The sequence below is a fragment of the Copadichromis virginalis genome, linkage group LG7 (genome assembly GCF_057382275.1).
Source record: "Copadichromis virginalis isolate Kocher_CV1m ecotype Utaka linkage group LG7, C_Virginalis_male_GT1.1, whole genome shotgun sequence".
In the NCBI taxonomy this organism is placed as follows: Eukaryota; Metazoa; Chordata; class Actinopteri; order Cichliformes; family Cichlidae; genus Copadichromis; species Copadichromis virginalis.
Window position 1 is genome coordinate 26,136,869 of NC_140624.1, and position 11,395 is coordinate 26,148,263.

The 11,395-nt window shown below is 40.4% G+C and overlaps 1 protein-coding gene across 1 annotated transcript; it reads left to right on the forward strand.

Moving 5' to 3' along the window:
- The first annotated feature begins 517 nt into the window (after positions 1-517).
- gpr37a (G protein-coupled receptor 37a) lies at positions 518-9,144 on the forward strand. Its single transcript, XM_085462721.1, has 2 exons — positions 518-1,808; positions 5,792-9,144. The coding sequence occupies exons 1-2, from the start codon at positions 903-905 to the stop codon at positions 6,623-6,625; spliced, it is 1,740 nt and encodes a 579-aa protein (XP_085318847.1). The 5' UTR covers positions 518-902; the 3' UTR covers positions 6,626-9,144.
- Positions 9,145-11,395: the final 2,251 nt, after the last annotated feature.

Below are 11,395 nucleotides of genomic sequence, written 5' to 3' on the forward strand. Positions count from 1 at the left end.
CAAGGAGGACCACACACTCTCCTTTACACTAGGCTCAATTCATGTCTGCATCATGTGCACCTTTAAATCCTGTTTAAGTTTGAATAGTACAGGTCAGTACTAGTGCACTATTTAATACCCAAATTTTCTATCTGATGGCACACAAGAGTAAAACAACAACAACACATTTCTTTTAACGGAAGTTTCAACTTATATGTGTTGTTGTTGTTGTTGTTTTTCGTATGCTCCCCTTTAGTGCCTGAAAACCTTTCACATGAACTCTTAAGTACAAAAATATAAATGAAATAAACATGTTTCCAAATTCTGGAGCAACCATAAACATCATTTTTCTGACGATACACATCGGTACCAAAGCACGTTTAGAATATTGGACGGTTTAATGTAGTATCCGGTGGGATTCAATAGCAGGTTAAAGAGACGATAACAACCACCACCCCCGGCCCTAGTCCCCCTCCCTCCTCCTCTTCTTAGACGCTCTGTCACATCGAGCTTGGTCGTGTCTCGCATTCGTCGGTGCTCCACTCCGGTCCCCGGGCGCTCCGGACCTGCCACGCGTGCAGAAACGTACTGTGGACCTACTCAGGAATTCTCCATCCCAACACCCAATTCCTGACGCTGAGGATTTACTTATTTAGTTCACAGTTTTCAGCCCAGTTTAAAAACTTTTCCGATTAGATTTTTTTTTTCTCACCGGTGATGCCTCCGGACTGGAGACGCACTGGGACGCACCCGAACGTGAAAGGTGCAGCACTCTTAAACGGCCAAAGACTTCGAGGAAGCTCTGTGTACACAAAAATGAAAGAAAGTTGACGGTTTGGCGGCAGATTTGAGTTTAAAAACTATCAAAACCCAGAGATGGATCAATCGATCACACGGTTTCATTTTGCGGTTTAGCCAGAGCCATGAGGATGTGTGCAGCCCTGAGTCTCCTGTGTTTGTGGCTGTGCAGCGAGGCCGTCGTTTGTCAACTTCACTGGGACAAAACAAAGACGACGTTTAGTCCTTATAATAAATCCGCCACCGTTGAAAGGAATGTGCACAGCCGGAGATGGCGCACAGTCAGCCAGGAGGACCGTGGGGGGACACGCAGTACGAGTGCAGAAGCCTCATGGCTGGTTCCTCTAAACTCCTCGTCGTCTGAGCTGCCAGAGAAAAAGATCACCAGGCGCTCTCTGCGTGAAGGTGATGCCCAAAGTGGAACTCGGTCATTTTTACCAGAAGTTTTAGTTTTAGGCACGAAAGAAAATGATAAAGATGAGCCGAGCAATGAAGTGTCTAAACAAACCCAGCATGGACACAACTGCACGCGCAGGATGAGTGGACGCACACGAAGGCAAAGGCGGGTTGCCGTATCCGGCAGGGCGACGCACAGCGAACCGCTACCTGTGGCCATGGCGCAGGAGCTAGAAGCCGACCCCCCCTTCAGACTCAATACAAGTGACTATGAGGACGAGAACTCTCTCCCGGACTTTCCCGACACCACGCGGCTCGTTCCGGTGAACACGCGAACCAGACGCAAGCAGGTAAAGAATCCATTCTACCCGGTAACCGCGGAGTCGTACGGAGCCTACGCTGTACTGATAACCGCCGCCCTCATCTTTACAGTGGGCATCATTGGGAACGTGTCGATCATGTGTATTGTATGTCACAACTACTACATGAGGAGCATCTCCAACTCGTTGCTAGCCAGCCTCGCGCTCTGGGATTTCGTCATCATCTTCTTCTGCTTGCCGCTTGTGGTGTTTCATGAGCTCACCAAGAAATGGCTGCTGGGAGAGTTCTCATGCAGGATTATCCCCTATCTGGAGGTGAGAGGCAGGGTGGTGGGGTAGTGATGGTTTGGTAGTCCCTCATGGTGCAGCAGATATAATTGTAGCCGAGTTCATCTTACAGGTGAGACCATCGCGGTCAAGTGAACCTCTAAATTGTTTTGCGCATCTACACAAAGCGCTCTCCTTCGTTCTCCTCCTCAATACACAATAAATCCTCCAATGACTACCTGAGACTGGCTTCAAAAGTGAGTCAGTCCATATATCAGTTTTTATTCCAGGACCAGGTCCAGGACCTTTTCCCCCTAATCCCCAAGTTTCATTTTATCTTCTTTTCAATTTTGCTGGTAATGAGCTTTTTCATTCATGATTTCTTGAAATGTGACCTGCATCCACAATATATCTGTACAGAGTTCCTTCTCAGCCAGGTGCATAATTCCTGACATGTTAAAAGAACATTATTCTCAACTTCAACACGTGTTCAAAACATTAATCAAAAGTGGCTCTTCATAGTTGACATGAAACTTTCAATACATTTCTCCACAGGCTCATCTACTCTACATCTGTGCTAAATTTTATTTCAAAATTAAAGGTCAACTCTGCTCAAATTGAAAAACTTAAAGGGATGTAATAATGTCATGTTAAAAATGTACTAAACATCGTATATATGATAGTTGACATGAAATGTTCCTCTTGGAAACCCACACTGTGTGTGTAGAGTTTCATCTTAACCCACTGCATAATTTCAGGAGAAATAAAATTACATTTCTGGTCAAACCCAACATGCTCAATCGAATATAATATCACATTAAAAAATTACTCTACATATGTGCCACTGCATGTTATGGAGGCCACACGTGAACTCAAGAACAGCTTTAGTGCTGGAGTTTCATCCAAAGACAAAATACTAAATCAAGTGGAGCCAGGAATATACATTCTAGGGAAAACTACAGGTACATAATAGTGAAAACATGTAGCAAGGAGCACACAACTATGGTAGGACAATGACAAAGGACAGCAGAAGACAGAGATAATAAGTACACACTGGATATCAAGAGGAGAGGCAACAGGCTGGACACACGGGTGGAAGCTATAGACATAACAAGGCAGAGGAAGCAAACAACATGAGCCACAGAGAGCAATGGTTACCATAGTAAAATAGGAAAACACAACTACATGGGCAACAAGGCTTAACTTACATGGAGGAGAACAGGAGAACTACACAGATGGGGATGAGAAGTCACAAGAATAAATGCAGATGAGACTGGGACAGCAAGGAACACAGAACGGAACAAATTAATATCAACGAGACAGGAGAAGTAAAACTCAATACCAAGTACACAAGACTGTCATTTCCTGCCTGGAAACTGGTTGTAGTTTTGCTGACCCAAATGCTGTAAGCAAAAGATGAAGGTTACTAAAGTGAGCCTTTTTAATGAATGTGCGATAGACGGTTCAAAGCAAAAGCCAACACCCAGGAGTCAGAAGGAATAATTACTAAATTGGGAAATGCTATGGAAAACACAACAAGTGGAACAAAGGACAAAGAGAGACTGAGACAATAAATATAAGAGACAATGATTGAGGCAAGTAGGGGGCAGGTGGAGAACCACTGCTAAAACTAGACGACGAAGCACAGATGACAAAAGACTGCTAAAGTAAAAATAGAAAGTGACTAAACAGATGGCAGCCTCAAACACAAAGACTTGACATTGCGGTTCATGATGGAGGAGTCTATACTTTCTGTGATCCTGTGACGTAAATTTTGTGATCAGACAGTTAGTGTGGGGGTCTGCATGCCTGCCTCTTTTTGTGACCTCATGAGTTGTCCAATGCATTAACTATGTGAACATCAGGTCTCCAATAAATGAGTATAATCCAGGCTTAAAACCTGCTTAACAGTAATATCTACTCGGTTGTTGGGGTGTGAGGTCCCTGTGTCCGCAACAGAGTATAATCCAGGCTTAAAAAAGATATAAACTGTACAAAACAATAAATAGGAAGGGGTACACATGGAAATAACCAGAAACTGACACAAAGAACTAAACGGTAAATAGGCTGCACTTTGCTACTCCACCTGAGTACTCAAAGCGCTACAATATGCTTTATCCATCCATTCAAAGGAGCACTTTTTGCTACATATTCTACAAGGATAGTTTAACATGAGGACTGAAAGAACTACGGATCGAACCACGACCCGTGGTCTACGATGCTTCATATTGTGGCAAACAAAAAAAAACAACATGGATCAAATTGAGAGCCAACAGAACGTTAAATAATGACAAAAATTCAAAGACTATAACAGAAAACCCCAGGTCCAAAACCCTGGGGCAATCAGAACGTTTTCATAACTTCTTCTGTTTCCCTACATATTAATGATTTCATAAGAAAGGTTAGGGACAATAGGCTGTACATAAAAGAGATGAGGTTTAGCTGACACTCATCAGCTACAGCTGCCTGTTTCTGGATACCCCTAAAACCAGTATCCAGATGGGTAATAAATGAAATGTACCCATGATACAGAGGGAAAAAATTCCTTTCAGTCAAACTGTTTTTTATAAAAAAATATTTCTGCTTTAAAGTTGGACCTTTATACCATGACTCTTCAGGGACTGACTCACTTTTAAAAGCATTTATTCTCACAAATGTATTCATTTAATTTTTATTTTATTTTATTTAAAAAAACATTTTTTATCTGAATATCATCTCTTCTACTGACTCTATTACAAAAGACATCATACCTTTGCCTTTGAGACACTGACAGTTGTTGTTCAATTGGTGCTTACCTAAATTCCCATAGCAAGTTATCATGTCTGCAGCTTGTGACAACTGAAAGGGTTTTAATGTGACATCTGGAGACAAAAGGTCTTATTTATTGTGTTTAAGCTTCTTAGCAGTGGAAGCTTTTTGTCTGAGGCAGTGACCTACATGAGTTTATTGACGTCATCACCTCGCCTTATTGTCACCTAATGTAGCGAGGTGTGGTATGCGGCTCCACTGCAGAGGAGGGATGGCGCCAGAGAGGCTGGCAGGGCAGCTGGAGCTGATCAGCCAATCAGCCAATCCTTTATCAGGAGGTCCTGCCAAAAGCTAGATAACTGAAAAGCTGAAAAGTGAACAGCCTGATCAAAGTGAACACTGTAAATAAAAACATTGCAACAGTGGGTGTGACACACCTAAAAACTCTGCCGAGTCTGATTTTAGATCTTTAATTGATTTATCCAGTTTGGAACAGGCCAACATAAAATTAGTTTTTTTATGAAGACCTTTTTTAAAGTCTAAATTGATTATATCTAATTTTTTTTCAATATGACAGTTTTGACCCTGATTTTGCATTGTGGGTGTATATCATGGGGGAGAGGCGGAGACTAATGATTGACTGCTCTTGTGTCACGTTTGTTACAAGTTAAGAATGAGCAATTTGGGATACCACTCGCACCAGCAACAGGTAAGACACACAGTTTCTGATTATCCATCCTGCCTCTTGCCCTTGACACACGCCCACAATACAAAGTGGTCAAATAAATGTATAAATTGCTTTTTCCCAAAACTCTGCTGACAGTTCTGTGTTCAGGTTCTGTAGCCAGGCTTCCTGTATAAAAGCTGAAAACATTGGAGTATAAAAACAAGTGTTTGGAGGCTTCATTAGCACCAAGAACTCATAAATAGTCTGGTTAGCTGAAACTGTTTCAAAACTAATTATCTAATTTGAGTGTAACTAAAAAATGTGACTATGGAATATTGTATTTAGTACAAATGTGAAAATGATGCAAACTGTCCATCTATACATAAAAAATACACACAATTTATGCATACAAAAAATATATATACAATTTTTTAAGACACATTTCTGATATATTATCATGGTTAATTTTTTTTTAGATTTATTTGAATTTAATGCTAACATTGTTAGAGACAAATTCTGGTCTAAAGTACTTTTTATTTTTACTTTACTTCACATAATTGTTACAGTTATGAAATTGTACTTTTAACTTTTAACCTGATTCTAGCCTTTCTCCCAGGTGGTTTCTCTTGGGATCACAACCTTCACACTGTGTGCTCTGTGCATTGATCGTTTCCGGGCAGCCACCAACGTGCAGATCTATTATGAGATGATCGAGAACTGGGCATCTACCACTGCAAAGCTGGCGGTCATCTGGGTGGGCGCTTTGCTGCTGGCGTTGCCTGAGCTGCTGATCAGACAGCTGGTCACTGAGGACGACGAGCCACCTGATGTGACACCATGTGAACGTTGTGTAGTTCGCATCTCAACAGACCTCCCGGACACACTCTATGTCTTGGGGCTCACCTACAACAGTGCACGCCTCTGGTGGTACTTTGGCTGCTTTTTCTGCCTGCCAACGCTGTTCACCATCTGCAGCTCACTAGCGACTGCCCGCAAGATCCGCAACGCCGAGTGGGCCTGTGTCCGTGGGGGCAAGAAGCAGCTTCAGCTGGAAAGCCAGATGAACTGTGCCGTGGTAGCTTTGGCCATCCTCTATGGGTTCTGCATCATTCCAGAGAACATCTGCAACATCATTAATGTGTATATGGCGGCCACCATTCCCAGGAGAGCCCTGGACATTCTGCACCTTGTCAGTCAGATGATGCTCTTTTGCAAATCGGCTGTGACGCCCGTTTTGCTGTTTTGTCTATGCCAGCCATTTGCCAGAGCCTTCTTGGACTGCTGTTGCTGCTGCTGCGACGAATGTGGCCCGCCCCACTCCCCCACCACTGCCACTAGCAACATTGACAATGAGTGCACCACCACCGAGCTTGAGCTGTCGCCATTCAATACCACCCGCAGGGAAGCATCCACCTCTGCCACCTACTCTGCTGTGGGGACAAACTACTGAGGTCAATAATCAACATTGCCATTGTACCAATCCATAGCTATGATTTTGCACGCAAGGGTTGACCCTGCTTTCCAGCACTCGACGCTTGAGAGGGGAAGTACGATGCGATGATATGATAGATTATTGACAAGCGCTCTCTCCTACAGTGTCTAAGAGTGGAGCTACACCTGAGTGAGACACCTTGTCTCCCCAATTTTAAACCCAAACAAACATTCAATTCAAAAGCTTAGCAAAAACTTGTTTCTAAAATATCTGAGATAATTCAAAGGACATACAACTATATATAAAATGAACATTCTATATATTAAGTAGTTAGTTACAGTTTGTTCCATTATGAGAGGTGTTACACCAAACGCCCTGAATTGTCTAAAACAACCCGATGTACGGCAGGGCTGGAATGGCTGCAGTGAAAGGAATGTTTGGCTCCTGTGGACACAGACCCTGAGACTGAGCTTCATCTGATGGGATCAGCAGATAGTTTTTTGTTTGTTTGTTTTTAAAACACCCCAAACTCTTGAACACGCTTATGTTTACTGACTCACCGAATGAACCTGCTCTCTATCTATTAACTGTTAAAAGATTTTCTATATTTGAATGAACAGTATTAGCCACTGGCAAAAACCTCAGCATTTTTAATGAACTCACTGGTATTTTTACTGAATCTGAGATCAGTTGTAAACTACTTTTTGTCACTGTTTACAAAATCTGAAACAAGACATGGTTGGTACATTTCTGATGTCACGAGAGTTTGTACCGTAATTCAATTTGTTTACAGATACTTTTGTAATTCTCCTCTGCACAGTTTAACTTTCAAAGCCAGAGGAGCGAATTTTACCCGTGGTTGTGCAGAAATGTTTTCACGTAAATATGCAGTTGTTTTAGCTCCACCAGCATTTCCTTCTGTGGTACAGACATTAGTAACAGTTAGTGCAGTACCTAGATGTTTTAAATATAGTCAGTCACAACTGTTTTTTTTCTCTTTCTGTCAAAAATTGTAGTTAATTATAGAAAAGTATATAATTATTTTTTTTAAAGAAATTTACATTGAAATAGACTTCATGTCTGTTGGCCCTTTGACACACTGGTGACCTGTCCACAGTATACCCCACTTCTTATCCTCTAGCAGCTGGGATAGGCTGGAGCCCCTCTGCAACCCCTAATTGGCCACTAACCTTTCAAAGAAAGATTTTAAGATTGTATTTATATTATTGTAGGTTTCTACCTTACAATATACAGTGCCTTGAGGCAACCACTGTTGTAATTTGATGCCACACAAATAAAACTCAATTGAATTTGAAGTAAATTTATATAGTAGTCAGTTCCCTTTCTCCAAACGGTCCTTTTAAGAAACTGTAACCGAATTATAATTTAGTATAAATAAAGATTTCATTAAAAAGCATTTTCCATGAAATTCATGCAACATTCAATTTTTAGTTTTTATTGTTTTGTTTTGTTTTGGGGTTGTTGTTTTTTACAAAATGAAATATCACATTAATAAAAGAAAAAAATACATATCTTTGGAGTATGGTTTGAATATGATATTGTCTTTTTTGTGCAGCAAATTTCCACATAGTCACTTCAGTGTGGTCCCAAGTAGGGTAGGTTTTGATTATCGATTTATCAATTAAAATCGATTCTGGCTTGGATAACGTGATATCGATTCATTAAAATCCTGAATCGATTTTTTAATCTAAATTTATTTTGGCCGAAATAAATTTCACCTGAGAAATGCCAGAATCTCAGGTGAAACCTCACAAGATTTCAACAACCACCAAACAGCTAAAACAGTAAATGAGAGCAGGAACACGGATTCTGCACAAAGACGTAAAAACAAAGCGCTGACGGATCAGAATCAGTGAGATGTCGCCTTTCTCACCCGACGGCACGGACAGTCGGGGCTGAAAGCCGACAGCTCGCTGATTCTGATGTTTCGGCGGGTCCGCGCTTTGTGTTTACGCCCTTTTTGCGCTGATTGTAAAGCTGTTAGTTTGATCTCTCTCCAAACAATATTGACCGAACCAGCAGCAAAAGAAGCTCCAAACTGCGCTTCACATAAACATCGTCATGAATTCCCTCTGACTTTTGCTGTTTTGCTTCCACCACGATAAAAAAAATAAAAATAAAATCCCACTTCATGCACAGCTCTCTCTCTCTCTCTCTCTCTCTCAGTGTACTTCAAGAACAGTTTCCCGTCTAAAAATCTGTTTTCTGCATTATTCGCTTGCCTACTATGCACAAGTCTACCGTTGTTTACAGCGCTGTCAGACACTGTTATTTTTCCTTTTACTTACTTCCAAAAACAAAGCCTCATTTCTGCTGTTCAACAGGCTTCTGAACAAATTTAAACTTTTTAAAATTATGCAAAATTGCAAAACGCTTAGCTGTGTCTCTAATCAAACCTCTGTAACTTTGCTCTGCTTCACTTCAGCAGCATCAGGTAATGTTCATATGTTGATTAATGGTTTTCTTTCGTTTTTGATGTACTGCAGAATATTTTTATAAAATCCCAGGCCAAGAAAGTCGCCTTCATGTTTTTCTGTGTTTTATCTTCAGCTACTTTGACACAAAGGCATCTGCTGTGATGCTCACACCTTTGATAAAGTCTCAGCTTTCTTTTTATAGATATAAAAATATGGAAATGTACTGATGTATGATCTGAATTATAATATTTCTGACTCTCTGAGGCAAAATTTCCCCAATTCAAATCGAATCGAATTGAACTGGATCGAATCATGGATCGAATCGATTCGGGACCTTGTGAATCGGAATTGAATCGATTCTAGAAATCAGTGACGATACCCAGCACTAGTCCTGAGCTGTGATCAAACACAAAGCCCTTTAAAAAAACAGGTAATGTTTCTGTAAGAGTACATATAAGAGTACAGTGTTTCTATAAGCCCTCACTTATTACTGAACTGCTCCATTTAAATTTCTGCAGTCTTCAGAAATAATGTTACTGAATAAATGCTTTCTCCACATGGTAACATTTTTCAAACATGATTTTTGTTTCACAAAGTTGAGGTTGGCTGTAGCATACTCCTTTGGATTTGATGTTTCTTTTGAGTTAAAAAAATTTGTACCAAAATTCACTACTGAGAAATTAATCTCATCTTGCAGATTTCCAGAGACTAGTTCCTAGAATGGTACTTAGCTGCTATGAGCCTGAGTTCAGTCAAGTTATTGGCACATTTAAATGTAGTGATGCCAGGTAGTGATGTGGCTTGGTCAACCGGGCTGCGCAACAAAGATCGAGAGGTGCCAAAATGCAACCAAAGTGTAGTCTGGCTTAATGTGCACCTAACTGACTTAAGATATGACTGTATGAGCACGTTGCTCTTTACAGGCATTTTAATAATATATCACTGCAGGAGCTCAGGGATTCGCTGATAGTGCGATGCTGCAAAAGATTGACAAGATTAGACTTTTGTCAAAGTTTAGCTGTTCGTAGAGCTTTAACACTTGGAGGAAAAGAAAACATTTCTAAGTGAAGGATAGAAGTAGAGTGTGAGACGTCATTGCCATACATCCAGAGCACACAGCTACTATTGTTGCTGCAGTTCAAATTGAACTCGTTTACTCAGAATTGCAATCAGTCCAGTTAACAGTTGAACCTCCTTAAAACATGAACAGAAAGCAGACAGAACTGAAAAGTCAAATCAGAAATATAATTTATTATGAAAGTTTTTTTTCCCTCAAAAAACTGCTCTGATAGTTTATTTGCTGCATCACATTCAGCACAACCCTCAGCTGTTTTTTCTCTCACCATAATTTAGTCATCATCGTCACCATGCAACTAACGTGGACAGAGCACGCCATTGTCCATGCTTCGTGTTAGGGAGTTTGTCTCTCAGCTGGGCCGGCACAGTGAATAGTGTTACAGTGCTACAAACTGCACATCTAGCCTCATTTATGCTAAGACAATAAGTTGTTGCTGATGGTCTTTTTGTCCTGAAACAGTGCAGTCAGTAAACAAAAGACTGTAGGCAGTTTCTTCTTCTAGTGAAGTTCTTACTCTTAATTTAATTTTGTTAATACATGTTTCTAATTAATATTTTAATTAAATTAAAGTGCACCCCAAGACTTTTTTTTTTACTTTGCTTTTGTCCTTTAAGCAGTTCCCCTTACCAGGCAGTGTAAGTACTGTTGTAAAACTGCACAATGCTTTGAAGGCACTGATTTCAAAGTCACTTTCCTTGTTCGTGCCTATGAAAACAAATCTAAACACATCAGTAAAACTTCAAAAAAGAAAATATGTTCCAACACGTACACTGCTGATTGCAGCACTGAAGATGATGATGAGCTTATACAGAGGTGTTTCTTGACATGGGCTGAAAGATGTTTTCACATTTAGGCCGTATTTACACCAATCAAAATGCTCCTTATTGTTAACATAAATGACTTCTTCATTTCAGGAAAAATACCACTCTCTGTGTTGCACTGAAGTAGCAGGTTAAATGTATTAACATGGAGGCAGTGGCACTCCTGTTACTCATTTTATTTAGGCTGTTTTAGGCTATAAAACAAAAGTTTTTATGTTTACATAAATATTTTAGCGTAAGTGCTGTTTCAAGTGTAAATACTGTGTAATGCAGGTTACCTGTAAGTTACAGTAGGCCTCACTACAATCATTAATACTTGTGAGTAATGCTGGACTCACAAAGAAGTCCTACCATTAATTAATATTTCAATCTTAAATATGAACAACCTATCTCTATTAATCAGCTATGTACCACAGGCCTTCAAGCTTACAGTTATTAAACCGTTACTTTA